The 23,248-nt window shown below is 40.0% G+C and overlaps 2 protein-coding genes across 2 annotated transcripts; both read left to right on the top strand.

Moving 5' to 3' along the window:
* Positions 1–3,602: 3,602 nt before the first annotated feature.
* LOC116506761 (vomeronasal type-2 receptor 26-like) lies at positions 3,603–10,587 on the top strand. The gene is made up of 3 exons (XM_032214663.1): positions 3,603–3,833; positions 6,074–6,292; positions 9,745–10,587. The coding sequence occupies exons 1-3, from the start codon at positions 3,603–3,605 to the stop codon at positions 10,585–10,587; spliced, it is 1,293 nt and encodes a 430-aa protein (XP_032070554.1).
* Positions 10,588–18,240: 7,653 nt separating this feature from the next.
* On the top strand, positions 18,241–22,552 carry LOC116506751 (vomeronasal type-2 receptor 26-like). The gene is made up of 4 exons (XM_032214650.1): positions 18,241–19,119; positions 20,217–20,435; positions 21,231–21,243; positions 21,648–22,552. Exons 1-4 carry the CDS (start codon positions 18,241–18,243, stop codon positions 22,550–22,552), a joined length of 2,016 nt encoding a protein of 671 aa, XP_032070541.1.
* The last annotated feature ends 696 nt before the right edge of the window (positions 22,553–23,248 follow it).

Here is a 23,248-nt window from a genome sequence, read left to right as displayed (position 1 = left end):
ATCACAGTGATAGTTGGATTGTTGGATGAGCAAGTAACAGCAATAGCATGTGCAGTATTCTGATCAACGTTTGTGCTATGTCATCTATTGGCGATCCTCTATCAGACCTGTGTGCATAATTCAGTCCAGGCCCCCACATCACATTCAAGTTTCATTTGTAAGTATGTGTTCCCAACAAGGTCCAATGATTAAAATGGTGACTGTTCCTCCCCATTCAATGGGCTTCAGATGCTAGGACAGCATTGCTTGACAGCATTGCTTGGTCAACCAATTATTGTATAATTGAATAATGTGAGAGTAAGGATGATACTTGACCTTGAAATGAGAAGTCCTCACTGGGATACCTTGAAAATCAGAGATTTGGGCTCTTTTTCCAACTAACACTGAATGGAAAGAGCTACAGAGAATGGAGAGAACCACATAACACCATGTACACATTCCTATTACCCCAGCCAATCGAGAGGTTTGTCATTTGGTGATGGTGTCTTTCCCACACCAGTTCACAATTCCGAAGACCTGCTTCCCAAGACAAACACAGGAGACAAACTTTTATGATTCCAACTCATTTTGGAAACTTTCCTATACAGTTTAAATTTGGCTAATACAGTGAGGGATTCTCATGCCGACTTTTAAGTTCTATGGGAAGAGTTAGTGTCTAATTTCATCACCTGCCATGTTGGTATAAGTGGTTGGTATAAACCACTTATTTCATCCAAGTTTTGGAATGATTGCCCAGATTTTCTATGGTACAACCGATTGTCAAGTGCCACCATGCCCCATGAAAACTTATACTATCCAAACAAACTATGGAAGAGGCCAAATTTCATCTTGTGTGTAGATGTTCAGTTTCACATAACTGAAATACCCAACTTCACCTTGATTATCAAGTGCATCTCATCTGTGGAATAATCATAAGAGACACAAACTCATTTTTCTCTATCTGGCGTATTGCTCAGTAAATAGGGAAAAAGCTTTTCCTTGCAATTATCAGAAGAACAGTAATTTTAAACATACCCCTATGGATTTCTACCCATAAAAATATTCTAAGATAAAACTTGCTATATACTCAGAGTTCTCCCAGTGGAGGTAGGACATGTCACCTTGCCTTGTGCAGAGCCAACTTCAGGGTTGGGTGAGACTTGTATGGCATTAGTATCCTCTTTGATCATAAACCAAATACAGGTAAGAGGAATTTGCCTTGGGGCCATCCAGGTGGCACAGACTATCTCTCTTTTGCTAAAGCTTTGCTGAGATTTCAAGGGCTCCATGTAATTCAACTTCTGCACATACAAAAGACCCTTTTGATTTTGGATCCAGGAGGAAAGGTGAGAAGAATGACTTGGCTGCCTCTCCTCCTGCTTCTGTTCTTCTGGCTCTTGCCTCCAACATCTGCTAAGAGGATGCAAACTGTGTGTGTGTCGACAAACAATGGACACACTGCAAGAGACTTTTACAGGCCTGGTGATTTCATTATTGGTGCGAATTTTCCCCTGGGAACTACATATAAATCACATTTCAAATCCTTTAAAAAAGACCCATCTTTATTTCTGGAGAATATTTTGTAAGTTTCAACCTAAAGCCCTGTAAATAATTATTTGATTTGTTCAAGGACTCTTTTCAGAAATATTTGTTCTAGTAATGCTTGCAATGCCCTAGCATAATTCATTTCTTTGTGCTTTTCTTAGTAAAGAACCAAACTCATAAAATATGGTAGAATTCTCAATGTTTCCAGAACTCTTGATCAGGAAGCTAATAAACCAGCAAAAAACACCTTAGAAACTATGCTGGCCTAGTGAAGAAGTTGACTTACAATATTAATTTGGACAGAAAGTCCTGATGCAAAAGTCAAAGATGAGGTCAATCCATTTACAGTGTGGAGGAGTTGTAAATATCCATCTGTTTCGGAATCAGGATTGCTCATCAATAAGGACCTTCAGGAAATATATGCTGTTGCCCCTTATTGTAGTCTTATGCTCATCAATGGTTTCCAGACCTGAAGCGGTTTCTTCAAGAGGGAAACAAATTAATTAGGGCAGAAGAGAAGCAATTGGGAAGGATTACTGAAGCAAGATGAAGAAGGGAGGCATGATGGAGGGATATAAAATCAAGGTCAAGGTCATTAATCAAGGAAAAGCCTTAACAATGAAACAATCCCAATGGAATTTGGGACTTCCTACTACAAAGGACATGTCTAAAAAAGACATGACAAATTCCACCAGCACACACAAACTTTCCTTAAAATTTCCGAACAATTTTCTCACTGTAGAGTCGTACCCAAGAATTACCAGCAGTTCATAGCCTTGGTGTTTGCAGTCACAGAGGTCAACATGGATGTGATTCTCCTCCCCAACATCACCCTTGGCTTCCACATCTATAGCAATGCTCAGACTGAGATGGAGATTTCCTCAAATAGCCTCTCCCTGCTTTCCACTCGCGGCCAAATGGTTCCAGGTTACAAATGTGACAGAAAGCACCCTCTGCTCTCTGTCGTTGGAGATCTCAACCCCAGTTCCTCAAGGCAGATGGCCTCCATCTTCAGCATCTACAAGGTCCCACAGGTAAGAGGGGCTCTTTGGATAGAGTAACAACAAAGCACACAAAAAGGCCAAAGGTGGAAAACAAAGGTGTTTGTGGGGAGGACATAGATTTAGATTGTTTGTGTCAAGATGTCTTTTTATAGAAGCCAAAACTGATATATAATGAGGTAATTTTGAAATGTGGTACTTGCCAAGAGGAAATCTTTCCTAATCTATTCTTCATAAAAGTAGTGTAGTTAGTATATTCTCTGTATTAATTTGACATTCCCTTGGCTTTTGACACATGTTCAACACCAGGCAAAATACATAACTTGTTCTTCCTAATATGTCATCGTTCTTCCTAAGAAGGTCAGAAAATTAAGCTTGCCACTCAAAGTGAGCCAGCCAAATAGGTGGGGCAATAATCTACATGATAGTCACCCTTAAAATTTACTCTATCAAGAATCTCACTTTCTCCAGCTAGGCATTGGCTTTGAGTTCACTCAGGGAGACAGAATGGTTTATCCTTCCTTCTTCTGGATTAATCCCAGTGAATTTGCTCAGTATGTGGGTTTAGTCCAGCTGCTCCTGTATTTCCAATGGAACTGGGTTGGGCTGCTGGTCCCTGAAGATGACAGTGGAGAACATTTCATCGCATCTCTGACACCAATGCTCAAGGAGAAGGAGATCTGCCTGGCCTTCACTGATAAATTGAAATCAAATTTCCTTAAAACTCCAATGTTGAAAATACTGCATATTTTGGACATTTGGTCTAAAGCTGAAGTGATTATTATGTTTGGAGACCCCAATAGTGTTACAAATGTACAGATAGCAATGGCTGTCCATGAACATTTGAGAAAGACATCATTCTGGAAAGTTTGGGTCTTAACTTCTCATTGGAAACTTAGTGTGCTGAGGAGTCATGACATCTTGAAAGTAGTAAAGCCCTTCCATGGGGCTCTGCATTTTAGGCACCACACTGGGGACGTCTCAGAATTCAGTCATTTCCTCCTGTCTTTAGACCCCCTGAAGCCACAAGGGGACGTCTTTCTCCAACTATGTTGGGAAAGGTTGTTTGGCTGCATGATGGACAATCCAGGCAGGATCATTCCAAAGGGGGAGAAGAAATGTACAGGAAAGGAGAATTTACAAAATCTACCTTCTTACATGTTTGAAACAAGCATGGAAGGTGAGAGTTACAACATCTACAATGCCATTTATGCTGTGGCACATGCATTACACACGATATATGGATCTGGAGCAAAACCAGCCAGGATGAGGCTTGGAAAGAGGATCTCAAATATTCAGTCATGGCAGGTAATCTCGGTCTTTTTATTTGATCCACAGATCAGATTAAGGGTAGGTAGTTGTCTAGGTAAAAACAATGCATTTCTTATTTCACTGATTAAATATCTATATGTAAAGTGTATCTAAGATAGCAATTATTGAAAACTGTCATTTGAATTAAGTGAGAGGTTTTTGTTGAAAAGGGACAGATGGGGGAAAAAGAGAATTAAACCCAACTGATTGCTCCTAAGAGCAAAGATCTTCCTAGAAGTCCCTGGAAGGACATCAATGGTTGCCGGAGAGGATGCCATTTCTTGTGTTGCTTTGTTTGTTGGGTAAAGCTTCTTAGAACCTCAGCATATGCAGAAGAGCCCAACATGGTCCTAATCTGAGTGCATTTGTGGAAGATGCTTCAGCAGCTCAGTTGAAGTCCTAGTCAGCATTGCAGAACCTCCTGGTTTTCTCTCAGTAGGTAGCCTGAATCCAATCTATAAAAAAACACTCAATTCATATTAATGTTGGTTTAGGTTATTGTGGCTTAGAATTTTTTTGTGTGTCCACCCCATTTTTTTAGTATGCCATTCTCTTAATATGCCCTTTCTTGTACTGCTTGGTTTATTGTGTTAAGTCTCTTCAACTTCAGCATATGCAGAAGAATTCAATGTAGTCCTAAAGGGTTCCTGATCTGAAATTCATCAGACTTTTCAACACCAAAGGCTAAATTATTTCTCTCTACATAGTGAAATGACACACCAGGGCAGGAGAAACCTTCTACATGGCCCCCACTTGATCAGGTCTACTTCTTCATTCTGTACTCTTTGACCATCAGCTAGAGAAAGTCCGTGGAATTGTACAATGTTATTATAGAAAGTATTTACCGAATAAAGAAGACCATTATAACTCAGGGTTGAAACGGGGGGGGGGGGGGGTCCTTGGTGCTCTTTGAGTTTGGTAGTTTTCTTGCAGACATTTCATGATCCAACTAGGTAGCATCATCAGTGCTAGAAGGGGATGATATCACTGAATGTTACCTAGTTTAGGTCATGAAATGTCTGCAAGAAAACAACCAGGCTCAGGGAGCACCAAGGATCCCTCAGAAATTATGGAATCATTCCTCAAATGCATTTGTCATTTGCAAAACTAGGAGTCCAAATAAAATTAAAAATGTAACTGGCCAAGTATCTACTACACAATGTAATTTGGAAGATGGCATTAAAATGTTTGTAAGTAGTTATCATTCTTGAAAGATTCTTGAATTGAAAAAGCCATGATACAAATATCCAACAACAAAGAGAATGTGGGGATGCAATGGACTATTTGGGTGTTTTTTGCCCCCCCCCCCAGCCCCCAGCAGCACTCTATAAGCCTCCATAAGGCTATGCATGCAATTTTTTGACAAAAAACGGGCCTATTTTTGCAAAAAAATGATTGTTTTTGCTCATTTTTGCACCCACCAGGAGCAGTCTGCAAGCCCCCCCCCCCAAGGCTATTCATGCCTTTTATTTGAAAAAACCACATACCTCATCTACATAAGGAATTTTTCGGCTTTTAACCCTTGCTTAACTCTTCTCAAGTGATAATAAAGATAGACTAAATGAGGCACATGGTTCTCTCGCCTCCTCATGCATTCTTTTCATGATGACAGTGCTGAGGCCCTGCCTCCCCTGCCTCCTCTGACTGCACATCACTGCTACCTACCATATTTCTCTATCTCTCTCTATTTCTCTCTCTATACATCTATCATTTTATCTATCTATCTATCTATCTATCTATCTATCTATCTATCTATCTATCTATCTATCTATCTATTTATCTATCATCTATCATCTATCTACCTACCTACCTACCTACCTACCTACTCTCTCCTTCCCTCCCTATCTACTGTATTTCTCTCTCTCTCTCTTTCTCTCTCTCTGTCCCTCTATCTACCAACCTACCTCCTCTCTTTCTCTCTGTCTCCCTCCCTTCTCTCTCTCATCTCCTTCTATTTCCATCTCTCTATCCCTCTACCTACATACCTACACACACACACTCTCTCCCTCCCTCTCTATTGTATTTCTCTCTCTCTCTCTATTTCTCTCTCTCTCTATCCCTTTATCTACCTACCTACCTAACTACTCTCTCTCTCTCTCTCCCTCCCTCCCTACTGTATTTCTCTCTCTTTCTCTCCCTCTCTATCTACCTACCTACTTTTTTAAAAATTGCCTCTTCAAAAATTTGGTGCATCTTATAGTTCAAAAAATACGGTAATACAGTGTTTTTTCTTTAAGATTCTTCCTCATCTGAGGAACATCCAGTTCAACAACAGTGCTGGAGAGGAAGTCTCCTTCTCAGAAAGTGGATTGGTGTCTGCTCGTTATGACCTTCTCAACTGGCTTTTCCTCCCCAATCAATCTTTTGTCCCTGTGACAGTTGGGCAAATAGATTCCATGGCTTCCCCAGAACAAGATTTCACCATTAACTCCAATGCAATCATCTGGGCCACAAAGGTGAGCTGGAAGGAAATGTTATAGATTCAGCAAAAAATTCATTCACTGCAGAGGATGCATAACATCTTTTTATCTGGGAAACAGTTAAATTCAGGAATTTCATGAAAAACCTGCTTTTGCGTATAACACATTTCAGATTTGACTTCTGAAGAGTCTGTGATGAGGTAAGATTGGGAGGAATTCCTGCTTGAAACCCAGGACGTCATTAAAGCAGGCAAGAATGATTTCCATGGACCATTCCCATTCAGTTGGATCCTCACAATTCTTTCTTTTAGAAAAGCTCCATGTCACAAACCTTTCTTTACATTTTGAGGTCCCAGGTCCAATCTCCAGCATCCATTGGAGGGTCAGGATTACATTGGCCTGACTCCCCCTGGAGCTTATCCTGGTTTCTGGTAAACCATTTCTTTTGAAGAGGTTCTAAAGAAGGGAAAAGCAATGCACAAATGAATAAATGAAGAATGTTCATTGCTGAGGCCACCTACAGTATTTCTCTTCTCTTTTTTAGAAAGTGCCCTTTGCCAGGTGTGGCATGAAGAGGTGCCAGGCAGGAGAGAGGAGAAGAGTTCCAGAGGGAGAGCAGGTTTGCTGCTACCAATGTGACCCTTGTCCAGAAGGGACCATTTCTAATCAGACAGGTAGACACCCTTTAAATGTAGATTTTCCAGGATAAAGGAAACCATTAACTGGAAAAAAAGGTTGATTTTTGGGATCAGTTTTGGTAGTATTTATATGCTTCAATATAGTCATACCTTTCACCAGACCATCTCAATTCATGAATCTAAACCGTACTACCTTACAGGTCACTTTTCTTGCTCCTCAGAAATTTAATACAGGTTGCTGTCAGGCTTCCAAATAATACATTCATATCAAGCAAAATCCGAGGCAGGTAGATTCCTCAAAGAATAGTGTCAGGCCTGCAGCCATAATTTCTTCTGGATCTCAGGCCTGCCACACTTTCTATTATTCTACCATGCATTTTCTATTGTGGGAAAATGGGAGGGGGCATTGTACAGAGTTAGATGATATGTAGCCATAACAACATTCTTTCTAGAAAGCCAAGGTCATCCTTTGTCTTTGCACCTCTGCACCTGACCGGAACTGGATGTGTGGAAGGTGACAGAATGGCAGTGGAAGATTCAACCATGTGATGGACTTGTGGGTGTGGGGGCAAGATCTTGAACTTTCAACCGGGTGGGGAAAACCGGGAAGCCTTCATATTCAGGTTTCCCCAGATGTGCCAACGTGGTTCTCTTAATAAATTGGAACTTTGAGCAACAATTTGTCTAGGACTCTGATTTATATTTGGATGCTATTTGGAACCCTGACAAATAGCTTTATTGGATATATCATATAGCAATAGCAATAGCAATAGCAGTTAGACTTATATACCGCTTCATAGGGCTTTCAGCCCTCTCTAAGCGGTTTACAGAGTCAGCATATTGCCCCCAACAACAATCCGGGTCCTCATTTTACCCACCTTGGAAGGATGGAAGGCTGAGTCAACCCTGAGCCGGTGAGATTTGAACAGCCGAACTGCAGAACTGCAGTCAGCTGAAGTAGCCTGCAGTGCTGCATTTAACCACTGTGCCACCTCGGCTCTATTGGCACAGAACTGGTGAAAACCTACTCTGAGGGTTTCTGCAGTTTTCACCTAATTAAAAGTTAACGTTTGTCACTTTCTCAAAAGAATCAGTCACATGGTCCAATAACAATGCTGTCTGGTTGTCTGGTAACGTCACTCCACCTTCCTCTGACCATGTGTGAGAATGTCCTTTGTTCCCAAGAGAAAGTATTTTGTTTTGTCTACAAAATCGCAGCTATCTAAAATTCCCCCACCCTATCCCTCACCTCCAGTGTGGCAACACTGAAGCAGTCAAAAATGGCTTTAATTTTTATTAAGGACCTGCTTCTTCTATCAAAACACTCGATCTCCCAGGAAATTTGGATTATGGATTTCCTTTCTGGCAGCTCTTTGAGGGTCAGATTAGGTAATCTTATCTCCTCAGCTCTTATTCTTTACATTAGTACACCACAGTGTTGTGTGTTGAGTCCTTTATATTCTTTATGCATATGACTGCATTCCCATTCATGCCAGTAATACTATTATTAAATTTGCAGATGATACCTCAGTGTTGGGACCCATCTCCGGGAGGAAGGGGGATGAATCTGCTTATTGAGATGAGGTGGACCAGTTGCTTTCATAGTGTGGAGACAATAACTTGATCCTTAACACCAATAAGACTAAGGAGTTTGTAGTGGACTACAGAAGGAATAGATCAGACATCCAGCCCTTGCTTATCAATGGAGACCGAGTGGAGCAAGTGGCCAGTTTTAAGTTTCTGGGTTTTATCATAAAAGAAGACCTAACCTGGGGTGTTCACATTGCAGCACTGGTCAAAAGGGCCCAGCAGAGATTATACTACTTGAGACTTCTCAGGAAACAACAACTAAATGAAAAACTGCTGGTGACCTTCTACCGCTGTTCCTTAAAGAGTATTTCCATGGTTGTGTATGGTTTGCCAATTGCATAGTGGCAGATAGGAAGCACCCGAAGTGGTATTCAGCTGGTTCGGACCTGTTCTATCTGATCTGGTAGCAGAAATCATGGGTGGGCCTGCCCACCCACCCCGGCTCTATGCCATCCTATTTAGGCACATTTTTCAGACCGGGTGCATGTGCGGAGGGTGCGTTCCGAGCAAAGCACATGCACAGAAGGCTGAACATATGCACAGAGGTCACAAGCATGTGGTTTAGCAGTAGTAATGAAATGTGTAACCAACCACTGGACAGCACTCCAGAAGGTTAACATCATTGCCCTCTCAACCTCCTTTGAACAGCTTTATAGCTCCTGCTGCCTTAAGGAAGTTCAAAACATTCTTAAAGATCCATCTTATCCTGAGCACCGTTTTTTTGAACTGTTACCATCTGGCAGACGGTACAGGATAATAGAAACAAGAACGAATAGACTGAAAAACTGCTTCTATCCCAGTGCAGTAACAATGTTGAATTCTACTATACAGTGCAATATTAATGCAATATCAGAGGTTTTCAATTCAATTGTATAAAATGTGAAGAGTGTGTGATTTTGTTTTATTTTTTAATGTATCATGTACACTGAAGATGGCATTCAATCTCATTGTATGAGATGCAATGACAATAAAGTAAACTAAACTAAATTCATAGATGTGTCAGAGACAGAGCAGATGTATCTACCTACAGTATGTCTTCTAACCCTTCCCTGCAAAATGGTTTGAATGGGTGAATTTGAAGTATAAAGCAGAGAACAGATCCATTTTTCTGGCTAACCCATTCCCAGCATTGTCAGTATAGATAGATGATTTGCCCTTGTTGATTCACTATAAAGTATACACTGAATCTTGATTTCAGACTCAGCTTGTTGTAGCCCCTGCCCCAGAAACCAATATCCCAACAAGGACAAGGACTACTGCATTGCCAAGAAGATCCACTTCCTTTCCTATCAAGACACCCTGGGATACACTTTAGCATCTCTTTCTCTTTCTCTCTCTGTGACCACCTCTGCAGTTCTCGTGATTTTCTGTAAGAATCACAACACACCAATGGTCAAGGCTAACAACAGAGATCTTACCTACGTCCTCCTGGTCTCCCTCCTGCTCTGCTTCCTGTGCTCCTTCCTCTTCATTGGTCGACCTGGGAAGCTCACCTGCTTCTTCCGACAAACTGCCTTTGCCCTTCTCTTTGCCCTTGCAGTTTCCTCTGTGTTGGCAAAAACTATCATGGTGGTTCTAGCCTTCATGGCCACTAAGCCAGGGAACAGGACAAGGAAACTCTTAGGAAAACCACTGACCAACTCCATTGTCATAGCCTGCCCCCTGCTCCAAGCAGTTATTTGTGTCACCTGGTTGGCAACTTCTCCTCCATTTCCCAATTTGGACTTCCATTCCTTGGTAGAAGAGATCCTCTTGGAATGTAATGAAGGCTCAGCTTCAATGTTTTATGCTGTCCTTGCTTACCTGGGTTTCCTGTCCCTCATCAGTTTCACAGTTGCATTTCTAGCTAGGAAATTGCCTGACAGGTTTAATGAAGCCAAGTTCATTACTTTTAGCATGCTGGTCTTTTGCAGTGTTTGGATTACCTTCCTCCCCACCTACCTGAGCACCAAAGGAAAGTCCATGGTGGCTGTGGAGATCTTCTCCATCTTGGCCTCTGGGACTGGTCTCTTGGCTTGCATCTTTTTCCCCAAATGCTACATTATCCTATTTAAACCCAGTCTGAATTGTAGAGAGAATATAATGAGACATAAGAATCTCTGATGCATATGGGGATGTATGTTTAATTTTGACTTTCTTATTTTTGATTTTTAAAATAAATGAAATGAGAAATGATGCTTTTTCCTTAAATAATTGGAAATCAAGTGATGTGCTAATCACAAAATTTCTAATAATCAGCAACAAAACACCCATCCTTTTATTTTTCATTAATGCCATTTCTTTCCAGAGAGGCCTCATGATCAACTTGGAAATAAATGATAATAATGTAAAGATGTTATTATTACTTTCTGACATGTCAGTTATTCTTTTATAAATCTGATTTGCTGTAAAAAAAAAATATTGTATTGTGTTTACTATTAGTGTTTTTAAGAATGTCTGTTTCAATAGATTACTGAAATTACCTTTTTTCTAAAAAGGTATAGTGTTTATATGAACCACACTATTTTAATTTCTGTTAACTTAATTGAGAAAGCTAAATTTTTCATAGAATAGAATAGAATAGAATTCTTTATTGGCTGTGTGATTGGACACACAAGGAATTTGTCTTTGGTGCACATGCTTTCAGTGTACATCAAAAGACAAGATACATTTATCAATCATAAGGGTTTTCTGTTGTGAGGAATGAACTTGATGAAAAATAAACATGTTAGCAGGAGACCGTCATGGTGGGAGGGAGTTAAAGGGGGCCTCCCAAAAGAATAGCTTTTTAAATTTTTTTTTTATTTTTTTGAATAAACACAAACACCTTAAAATCATCTTCCCTTACAAATTGTAGAAAGTGTGTCAATTGGTTACAAAGAACTTTCGTGCATCCCTTCCACAGTCGTCACCTATGATTCCTATCAAGTTACATATTTTACATCAAATATATTTATATATATATTGCTATCATCATACCTCATCCTTCATATGACTATAGTTGTTTTAACGTCCCTTTATAACAAACATTCCAAAATTTAAAACAAAACCTCATAATGGCATTCCCTTATCTATTTTCAATATCATCCAGCCACATTATATCTTTAGAACACATTCAAAATAAAAATTAATTATGTTTGATAACAAATTTTTTAGACCTCTTTTCTTAATCACTATTTACAATTTATATCCAATTTCCCTTTTATCATGTCAATACAAATTATTACATTATTATCATTCAGTCATTTATTTAACAATAGTTTGACTAAGTTTAACTTACTTTTCCCTCCTTTTCACCATTTAAAATTTACACCAAATTTCCTCTTATCAAACCAATACGTATGTATACATTGTTATCATTATCAATTATTTATTTAACTCTATCCAATATCACTACATTTTTAACATAATGCTTTAATTTTAACTAAATTTAACTAGTGTTTTATTATTAATTTTCATATCTCAACCTGTGTCTTTCCATTAATAGTGTAGTCCTATTTCTTTTGCCATTTGTGGAATTAGTCTTCTGGTTATTTCCTTAATCAAATTTGTTTGGATTTCTCTTCACAACTTGTTGCTTGTTGCATATCTTGTAAAATCTTGAAACCCTCCATCAGCTTCTTTAATCAGCTTATCTTTGGTTATCAGTAGTGTTTTTAGCAAGGTTTATCTCCTTAAATCCATCAATTCTTCTCTTTTTTCTTCTTCTATAGCTTGAAATCTGGAGTAAAGCACCTTTCCATCTATCTTCCATTTCCTTTATCCACTCTTCCATCTCCAACCACACTCAGTTCACTGTCAATATCCATGGTTATCTTGCCTCTTTGTTCATTTTTTCCCTTTGGATTTTGGGACTCTAGCGTCCACTTTTTCCATTTGCTGGATATCTTCCATTTTTCCATCAGGCTTTATCACATTACAATTTATATTTTCAATATTTTCCCATATCTTCTCAATTCTCTCTGTTGTTTCTAATAATTTTTGAATTTCAAACATAATCTGTTGTAATGTTATGGTTTCTTTTTGATGCCATGCCATCCTTCCAATTAGTAAACACTGTCACTCTGGTCTAAAAACAAATCTTTGTTTTCACTTCTTTCCAGCTACCAACAAGCATCCAAAGAGCACCTATGTAAACAACCCATGCTCTTCTCCTTATTTCTTCTATAAACAAGTTGAAGCCTTTGAACTGCAAGGTCAAAACGATCAAAGGGAAAAAAGAAAAAGCAATGTTTCCAGGTCTCAACCTCCAACCTCCAAGTGGCAGTGTAACTTCTTTTCCCTCTAAGATTACTACCCTCTTTATATTCCTTTTATATCTTCTTTATGTTTCAGGTTTAGAAGAAACAAAATTCTTAAATGACACAAAATAAAAAGAAAAAATCCAAACCAACCAGCATTGTAGAAATAAAGGAAAAGATTTAATCCATAGGTAAAAAAAAGAAACAGAAGAAGAAAATCCGATACTTCCACTTTAAAAAGTAAAAAATATTTACAAAATTTCCATCCATAGGGGAAAAAAAAATAACACACTGCCCAATAATGCTTAATTTCACCACTTATTTCCTTTTCTTTACCATTTTAATTTAACTTCAATCTTTTTGGGCAGTCTTTTATAAAAATAACATTTCAACATCAGATGGACACACTTTCTCTTACCGCTTTCCTCCCATTGCCAAGCTGTACTGACTTCAGCAGCTTGAGGCTGTGCTTATTGTCGCTGGCAAGAAGAGATTCTCTTGGATCAATCAGGGACTTTGTAGAGTCCCTGAGATCAGCAAGACGTACTCTTCCCTGTCACCATCTCTTCAGGATGGTTTAGGTCTGAATGAACCATCCAGTGGCAAAAGTGTCAACTGCGATATCGGAGCTCTGACATCGCATGTCGTACTGTCACGACATCAGCTCCTTTCCTCCCTAACAATAGCTATTTTTATTGTTTGGTGGTGTGTACATTTGTTCAAACAATGGCCATTTGCAAGTAGGTGTAATATCCAGTTTGATAGTTTGATGGTTAGATGTCAGAACTGCCACTCAAAAGTTTTTTTTTTTTTTTTTTAGTTTTATTTGACATTTATAGGCCGCCCTTTTCCCTGAGGGGACTCAGGGCGGCTTACAATTTGTAGGAAGGGAGTGCAAGACAAAACACAAAAAGAAAATGTGGGATATAATAAAATAAAACACTAAAACACAACATTCATTCAGCATTCGGGTGGGGCGAGATTAGGGTCTTATCCCCAGGCCTGACGGGGTAGCCAGATCTTGAGGGCTGTGCGGAAGGTCTGGACGGTGGTGAGGGTACGCATCTCCACGGGGAGATCGTTCCAAAGCGTCGGAGCTGCTACTGAGAAGGCTCTCCTCCGCGTAGTCGCCAGTCGGCATTGACTGGCGGATGGAATTCGGAGGAGGCCTACTCTATGCGATCTGATGGGACGAGGAGAGGTAATCGGCAGAAGGCAGTCTCTCAAATAGTCAGATCCACTACCATGGAGGGCTTTATGAATGGTAAGTAGCACCTTGAAGCGCACCCGGAGATCAACAGGTAGCCAGCGCAGCTCACGGAGGATCGGTGTTATGTGGGCGAACCGTGGTGCGCCCATGATCACTCGCGCGGCCGCATTCTGGACTAGCTGAAGTCGCCAGATGCTCTTCAAGGGCAGCCCCATGTAGAGCACATTTCAGTATTCCAGCCTAGAGTGCCATTTTCAAAAGAATATCAATTCTTCCATCCCTCAGTATCCTGTCAGAGTTAAAGAAGCTTCTTGGATGAGAAGCGAAATGTCTTCAAAAGAAAAAAAAACCAAGAAAGTCCAGTTGCCTCCTGAAAAAGCATCTTTGGGACAACCATGACCTGGATGACTGAGAATCTCTACAAATTGCCACTCATAAGAGAAAACACCTCTTTCTTTAAATTGGGGAGGGTGCGTAGAGAGAGGGGGGAAAGGGTGGGTAAAAGTGTAGATATGAGAAGTATCCCCAATCCTACCATTCATCAGTGACCCAAGGACCCAAAAAACACTTTTTGAAATTCTTATTTGTAACATTGGCAATGCTGCCAGAAAACAGGGACACTCAGTGGACTACAACAAATTGATTGATAAATAAAAAAATAGATTTAGAATTACTTTATTGTCATTGTATGTATATACACAGTACACCCATACAATGAAATCCACATAACACCCAGAGACCAGGCCTAACACACATGACAATCCCCAAACACACCCCCACCCACCAAAAATTCCCCGCCCCTAATCCATCCAAACACCCACAACCCAGACCAGGTAATGCTGTCCAACAGCTCACTGATGGTGGCCCTTTAGTTCATTGTTGAGTGCAATTATTGCTCTGGGATAAAAACTACTCAAAAGACATTTGGTCCAAGTTTTTGTTCTGTATCTTCTGCCAGAAGGATTGTAAGCAGGATGGAAAGAGTTTCTGATAATGTTGTGCAATTTCTTTAAACAGCGAGATGCAAAGATGTCGTATTGAAGGCATAATGGATACTGGATGGAAATTGGCCAGTATGATTGAGATCAGTTTCTTGAGGAGAGGGCTAGCCATGGCCTCCTTGAGAGATGCAGGATAAACATCTGCCTCAAGGATGAATTTATGCTTGATCCAGTTTCATTCCTGGGTGTGATCCCAATAAGAGAGACTTTCTGCTTCCAATCTTTGTTCTTGCCTCCATCTTCTTTGTTGATTTTTGGGTGTTCAGACTCTCCACAGTTTAAATCCATCCTTTTGAACAAATTGAAGCTTTACATAAACCTACCATAGCTAACATCTGCTTTTGGAAGAGGAGCCGAGAGTCCAGGAAGACATCCAGATTGCACAGCAGTCCTAAGCAACTCAGTGCAATGTCATACAAGACCAAAGCTCCAATGTTCCCAGAGCTGGGAGGACCCATCATCCACAGCAGCTTGATTCTACTAGGATTGAAATGGTGACTGTTCCTCCCCATTCAATAGGCTTCGGATGCTAGGACAAAAGATTGATAACTTTGCTTGATCAACCAGTGGTTGTATAATTGAACATTGTCATTGATTTTGAAATGAGAAGGACTCACTGAGATATCTTGAAAATCAGAGGTTTGGGCTCAATGTCTCTGCTCCAACTAACACTGAATGGGAAGTATACAGAGAATGGAGAGAATCAGATAACACCATGTACACATTCTTATTACCCAAGACAATGCCATGGGTGATGGTATCTTTCCCACACCAGTTCACAATTCTGAAGAGCTGCTTCCCAAGACAAACACAGCAGACAAACTTTTATGATTCCAACTCCTTGTTGGATAACCTTCCTATAGAGTTTAAATTAGCCTAATGCAGTGAGAGATTCTCCTGCCAACTTTTAAGTTCTATGGAATGAGTTAGTTTCCAATTTCATCACCCGCCAAGTTGGTATTTATAAACCACTTATTCCATCCAAGTGTTGTATGATTGCCCAGATTTACTAGAGTACAATTGATTGTCAAGTGCCATCATGCGCCATGAACACCTATGCTATCCAAAAATTATGGGAGAGGCCAAACTCCATATTGTGTTCACATGCTCAGTTTCATAAAACTCAAATACCCAACTTCACCTTGACTCTCAACTGCATCTGATCTGTGGATTAACAACAAGAGACCCAAACTCATTTTCTCCATCTGCTGTATGAAGAGCAGCTATTATTACTCAGTAACTAGGACAAATGCTTTTCCATGCAATTATCAAACAGTAATTTCTAATGCATCCCCTATGGATTTCTACACAAAAATTTTTTCCAAGATAAAAGCTGCTTTAAATTAGATACTTGGAGTTTTCCTGGTGGGTGCAGGGCATGTCACCTTGCCTTGTCTTGCAAAGAGCCAACTCCTGGGTTTGCTGAGACTCATCTGGCCTTCAATTCCGCTTTGGTCATAAACCAAACACAGGTAAGAGGAAGCAGGGTTGCACATAAATTGGCTTGGGGCCATCCAGGTAGCACATATTATGTCTCTTGTGCTAAAGCTCTGTTGAGGTTTCAAGGACTCCCTGCAATTCAACTTCTGCAAAAAAAAAAAAAAATAGCAACCCATAACCTCTTGATTTTGGATCCAGGAGGAAATGTGAGAAGAATGACTGGGCTGCCTCTCCTGCTACTGCTTTTCTGGCTCCTGCCTCCAACTATTGCTAAGAGGATGCAACCTGGGTGTGTGTTGAAAAACACTTTACAAAAGAGAAGAGACTTTTACAGGCCTGGTGATTTCATTATTGGTGGGAATTTTCCCCTGGGAACTATCCATAAATTCGACATCCAGTCCTTTAAAAAAACCCCGTATCTACTTCTGGATAATATTTTGTAAGTTTCAGCCAAAGGGGAAAGACGTAAGTAATTATTTGATTTGCTTTGTTTTCAGGGACTATTTTCAGAAATACTTGTTCTAGTGATGTTTGCAATGCCCTGGCATAGTTCAGATCATTGTACTTTTCTCAGTAAAGAACCAAACTCATGAAATAGGCTAGAATTCTCCATCTTTCCAGGACTCTTGAACAGGAAGCAAATAAACCACTAAAAAGGGGAGGAATGACAACATCTTAAAAACTGTGCTAGCGTAGTGAATAAGTTGACTTACAATATTAATTTGGACAGAAAATCCTGATGCAAAACTCAAAGATGAAATCAATGCATTGACACTGTGGAGAAGTTTGAAGAAGTGCCTCCGTTTCAGAATCAGGATTGCTCATGAATAATGTTCTTCAGTAAATCAGATCTCTGACCTGCACTGAAGTCTTGTACTCAGCAATGGTTGCCAGATCAGAAGAAAGCTGCTGCAAGAAATGACCACATTGATTAGGGTGGAAGAGGAGCAATTGGACTATACCCACTGGAGCAAAGTGAGGAGGAGAGGGACAATAGAGAGGTATAAAATGATCTGTGATATGGATGCGCAGGATTTTCTCTTTTCTGTCAAGGCCGTTAATCAGGAAACAGCCTTAACAATAAAACTAACCCAATGGAATTTGTGATTTTCTGCTACAAGCAACATTGGGGGGAGGGGAGCAGGATAAACTCCATCAACACACACAAGCTTTCCTTAAAATTTCCCCAATGATTTCCTTACTGTAGAGTGGTACCCAAGAACTACCAGCAGTTCATAGCCTTGGTGTTTGCAGTCAGAGAGGTCAACAAGGATCTGGTTCTCCTCCCCAACATCACGCTTGGCTTCCACATCTATAGCAATGCTCAGACTGAGATGGAGATTTCCATAATCAGCCTCTCCCTGCTCTCCACCCGAGGCCAAATGGTTCCAGGTTACAAATGTGACAGTCAGGACCCTCCGCTCTCTGTCATTGGAGATCTTAACCCCAGATCCTCAAGGCAGATGGCCTCCATCTTCAGCATCTTCAAGGTCCCACAGGTAAGGGGACTATATTGGATATAGTGTTGGATAGACAAACAACAAAGCAGAGAAGCCAAAGGTGGAAAACAAAGGTGTTTTTTTGGGGACATATGTTTATATTTTGTGCATCAAGATATGGTTTTATAGAATTCAGGAGTAATAGATAATTAGATAAATCTGAAATGATATACTTTCCAAAACAAATTTCTTCCAAGCATATTTTTCATAAAAGTCTAACCATCCTTTTAGTGCAGTATGGTTCCCTTGGCTTCTGAGATGTTATCTCCAGAGAAAATAGATAACCTCTTCTTCCTAATATGTAATCCTTCTTCCCAAGAAGGCAAAAAAAGTAAGTTTTGCATTCAAAGTGAGCCAGCCAAACAGGTGCGACAATAATCCACATAATGGTGACACCTAAAATTTACCAAAAATCTCATTTTCTCCAGCTAGGCGTTGGCTTTGAATTCACTCAGGGAGACAGAATAGTTTATCCTTCCTTCATCTGGATTAATCCCAAGGAATTTCCTCAGTATGAGGGTTTAATCCAGCTACTCCTGTATTTCCACTGGAACTGGGTTGGGCTTCTGGCCCCTGACAGTAACATTGGAGAACATTTCATCTCATCTCTGATGCCAATGCTGAAGGAGAAGGAGATCTGCCTGGCCTTCACTGAAATGATGAAATTGGATTTTCTTCATACTTCAATGTTGAAATTACTTCATAGTGTGGATACATGGTCTAAAGCTGAAGTGATTATTCTGTTTGGAGACCCCAATAGTATTACAAATGTACAGATAGCAATGGGTGTCCATGAACATTTGAGAAAGACATCATTCTGGAAAGTTTGGGTCTTAACTTCCCATTGGAAACCTAGTGTGCAAAAGAATCAAAATATAATGAAAGTAGTAAAGCCCTTCCATGGGGCTCTGCATTTTAGGCACCACACTGGGGACGTCTCAGAATTCAGTCATTTCCTCCTGTCTTTAGACCCCCTGAAGCCACAAGGGGACGTCTTTCTCCTGCTGTGTTGGGAAAGGTTGTTTGGCTGCATGATGGACAAACCAGGCAGGATCCTTCCAAAGAGGGTAAAACCATGTACGGGAAAGGAGAATTTACAGAATCTACCTTCTTACATTTTTGAAACAAGCATGGAAGGTGAAAGTTACAACATCTACAATGCCATTTATGCTGTGGCCCACGCTTTACAGGCAATAAATGGATCCAGAGGGCAAGCAGCCATGAGAAGGATTGAAAAGAGAAATTCAAATGTTCAGTCATGGCAGGTAATCTCAGTGACTCTTTGTCTAGTCCACAGATCCTTAGAAAGAAAGCTTCCCATATGCATTTCTTGAATAACTGATTAAATATCTGTATGCTACGAATGTATCTAAGAAGAGATTAAAATAGCAGTTGTCTTAAAACATCAAATGCTGCATTATTTTTCTCTGGACAATGAAGTGACAAACCAGGGCAGGATAAACTTTCCACGTGGCCCCTCTTGGTCAGATCTACTTCTTCAATCTTCATTCTCTTTGACCATCAGCTAGAGAAAGTCAGTGAAATTGTACAATGTTGTGATAGAAAGTATTTACTAATAAAGGAGCTATTATACCTCAAGTTTGAAATGAAGGGTCTTTAGTGCGCTTTGAGGTTTTTTTTTTCCAGATATTTCATGACCCAACTAGATAGCATTATCAGTGCTAGAAGGGAGTGATATCACTATCAGTGTTACCTAGTTTAGGTTATGAAATGTCTGCAAGGAAAAAAAACACACTCAGAGAGCACCAAGCAATTAGGACAAAAAATTAATCATTCTTAAAATGCATTTGCCATTAAAAAATGTTGCTTGCCAAGTGTCACAGAGGAAAACTACACAATATAATTTGGAATATAGATTAAAATGTTTGTATGTAGCTATCATTCTTATACGACTGGAATTGAAGAAGCCACGATACATATGCCCAATGATAAAGAGAAGGTGTCATCATTTTGGGGATGGAATTGAATATTTGATGTTACTTCTGATTGCTTAAATCTCCACAAAGAGAACTCATTTCAACTAATGAAGGAGAGAAGCAACCTGGGACTAAGGAGAAACTTCCTAACAGTGAGGAAAATTATGCAAAGGAACATCTTTCTTCAAGAGGTTGTAGGTGCTTCATCACTGGAATTTTTTAAGAAGAGACTGGACAGCCACCTGACTAAAATGGTATAGGGTCTCCTGCTTTAGCAGCAGGTTTAGACTAAAAGACCTGATCCCTTTCAGCTCTATTCTGATTGATTTAGCTTCTCAAATATACAGACCCATCACTTAGGCTGATGGCCATCACATTATGATTCAGAATTCAGCCAATTAATCTGGGTGTCTTTTTTCTTTCAGATTCTTCTCTATCTGAGGAATGTCAAGTTCAACAACAGTGCTGGAGAGGAAGTCTCCTTCTCAGAAAGTGGATTCGTTTCTTCTGGTTATGATCTTCTCAACTGGCTTTTCCTCCCCAATCAATCTTTTGTCCCCATAAAAGTTGGGCAAATGGATTCCACGGCTTCCCCAGGACGAGATTTCACCATTAACTCTGGTGTGATCATCTGGGTCACAAAGGTGAGCTGGAAGGAAAAATTGTAAATTCAGCAAAGGATTCATTCACTTCAGGGGATGTGTAGCATCCTTTTCACTGGGAAACAGTTTAATTCAGGGATTTGATGAAAAAACTGGTTTAACACATTTCAGATTTGACTTCTGAAATGTCCAAGATGGGGTAAGATTGGGAAGACCTCCTGCTTGAAATCCAGGATGCCATTAAAGCAGGCAAGAATGTTTTCCATGGACAGTTTCCATTCAGTTGGATCCTCACAATTCTTTCTTTCAGAAAAGCTCCATGTCACTTTGCATTTTGAGGTCTCATGATCTCCACATCCATTCATGGGTCAGGATTGCCACTGGCCTGAATTTCCCCTGGAGCCTATCACTCTGGTAGGCCCTGGAAAACCATTTCCTTTGAAGACATTCTAAAGATGAAAACAGAAATGTAGAAATAGATAAATGAAGCACATTCTATGCTTGGGCCACTTACTGTATTTCTATTCTCTTTTTTTAGACGGTGCCCTTTGCCAGGTGTGGCATGAAGAGGTGCCAGGCAGGAGGGAGGAGAAGAGTTCCAGAGGGAGAGCCGGTTTGCTGCTACCAATGTGACTCTTGTCCGGAAGGAACCATTTCTAATCAGACAGGTAGGGCATTCAAATGTTGACCTTCCAGCCATTCAGTGGGAAAAAGTGATTAATTTTATTATCATTTGTGTTCGAATTTATCTGCTTCAATATATTCATATTTTTCACCAAATCCTCTTATTCATGAATCTAAGCTATTATCTCTAAAGGCCACATTTCTTGTTCTTAGAAATTTAATACAGGTTAGTTTGAGGGCACAATTCAAGAAGGTCCCAACTAGACTCTCTACTCCTACTTTTACATCCTATCAGGAAAACCGGCTCTCGATCTTTTTGTGAAAGAATGGGATGTAAGATTCCAGCTTTAATTTCTAATGAGGATGAAGGATAGTTCTTCTTTCAGAACTATCAATCTCCCAGGATATTCAAAGGCTTGTTGGAGAAACAGTAGATCCATCTACCTATGTCTGCTAATCCTTCCCTGCAAAAAAAATGGAATAACTAGATTTGAAGCAGAAAGTAGAGATGGTGAGACAGAGAACAGATCCATTTTTTTCTAGTTAGCATATTCCCAGCATTGTCAATATGGATGGGATGATTTGCCTTTATTAATTCACCATGAAATTCACAACGAGTCTTGATTTCAGATGCTGCTCATTGTGAATCCTGCCCAGAAGACCAATATCCCAACAAGGACAAGGACCAATGCATTGCCAAGAAGATACACTTCCTTACCTATCAGGACACCCTTGGATATACTTTGGCTTCTCTAGCTCTTTTTCTCTCTGTGACCACATCTTCAATCCTGGTGATTTTTCTTAAACATCATGATACACCAATTGTCAAGGCCAACAACAGAGATCTCAGCTATATCCTCCTGGTCTCCCTCCTGCTCTGCTTCCTCTGCTCTTTACTCTTCATTGGTCGACCTGGGAACTTCACCTGTCTCTTACGACAAACTTCCTTTGCCATTCTCTTTTCCCTTGCAGTTTCCTCTGTTTTGGCAAAAACTGTCATGGTGGTTCTAGCTTTCAGGGCCACTAAGCCAGGGAACATCTCAAGGAAACTCTTAGGAAAACCACTAACCAACTCCATTGTCATAGGCTGTCCTTTCATCCAAGCAGTCCTTTGTGCCACCTGGCTGGTAACCTCTCCCCCATATCCTAACTTGAACTTCCACTCCTTGGTAGGACAAACCATCTTGGAGTGTAATGAAAACTCAACTTCCATGTTTTATGCTGTCCTCACCTATCTTGGTTTTTTAGCTCTTGTAAGTTTCACTGTAGCCTTTTTGGCTAGAAAATTGCCTGATAGTTTTAATGAAGCCAAGTTCATTACTTTTAGCATGCTGGTCTTTTGCAGTGTTTGGATTACTTTCCTCCCTACCTACTTAAGCACCAAAGGGAAGACCATGGTGGCTGTGGAGATCTTCTCCATTTTGGCCTCTGGGGCTGGTCTCTTGGCTTGCATATTTTTCCCAAAATGCTACATTATCTTATTGAGACCCAATCTTAATAGTAAACAAAATCTAATGAGAAACAAGAATCTTTAACCAATTCATGAAATCACCACATTTTCATTTATCTTTGAGACATGTATTCAGAATCAGAAGATATCTGCTAATCAGTAACAAACACCTATCCTTTAATTGGACATTAATGTGTTGCATTAGTTTCGCTATTGGCATTTTTATTATTGTTTGTTTTCAGAGATCCCTGAGGATTTGTTGACTTTCTCACTAGGATTTAAATTCAATCCACTATTAGCATTTTTCCCTACAACTTAAATGACCCAGATTTTTTACTCTTTATTAAACAGATTAATAAACTTTATTAATAAATAAATCATATGAAATGGATATTAATAAATATTTTCCTGGTGGTGCTATTCTTACAATTTGTTATCCTTTTCGACTTTTATGAAGAAGGAAGATGGGTGGAGAGAAGAAAGGAAGGATTGGTTGGACTAAATAGAATACATTGTGACACCTACACTATTGAACAGGGAGGAAGACAGGGTGGTATGATGTTCTCTAACCCTAACCATATCCCTTCATCACTCCTGCTCTGGATGTAGCTGCCTGTTCTCCTTTGCGCTCCTGCCATATTCCCTAAGTCTTTGCACCTCTTCCAGAGGTAAATGGAAAGTAACCAGCTGCAGGAGCTCAGGACTCCTAGGTTAATTGGTTGGTTTTTGGAGAGCTAGTTTAATGTCAAGGTTCCAACTGACAAACCCAATCAGCCACCAA

This window comes from Thamnophis elegans, chromosome 1 (genome assembly GCF_009769535.1).
Source record: "Thamnophis elegans isolate rThaEle1 chromosome 1, rThaEle1.pri, whole genome shotgun sequence".
NCBI lineage: Eukaryota > Metazoa > Chordata > Lepidosauria > Squamata > Colubridae > Thamnophis > Thamnophis elegans.
This window is presented reverse-complemented; position numbering and strand designations above follow the sequence as displayed.

What these genes read in the sequence shown, in the direction of transcription:
- LOC116506761 (XM_032214663.1), top strand. Translation starts at nt 3,603, where the DNA reads ATGGACAATCCAGGCAGGATCATTCCAAAGGGGGAGAAGAAATGTACA. An exon ending in CAAATATTCAGTCATGGCAG is followed by an intron (nt 3,834 to 6,073) that starts GTAATCTCGGTC and finishes TTTTTCTTTAAG; the next exon opens with ATTCTTCCTCATCTGAGGAA. An exon ending in CAATCATCTGGGCCACAAAG is followed by an intron (nt 6,293 to 9,744) that starts GTGAGCTGGAAG and finishes AAGGACTACTGC; the next exon opens with ATTGCCAAGAAGATCCACTT.
- LOC116506751 (XM_032214650.1), top strand. Translation starts at nt 18,241, where the DNA reads ATGGTGACACCTAAAATTTACCAAAAATCTCATTTTCTCCAGCTAGGC. An exon ending in CAAATGTTCAGTCATGGCAG is followed by an intron (nt 19,120 to 20,216) that starts GTAATCTCAGTG and finishes TTTTTCTTTCAG; the next exon opens with ATTCTTCTCTATCTGAGGAA.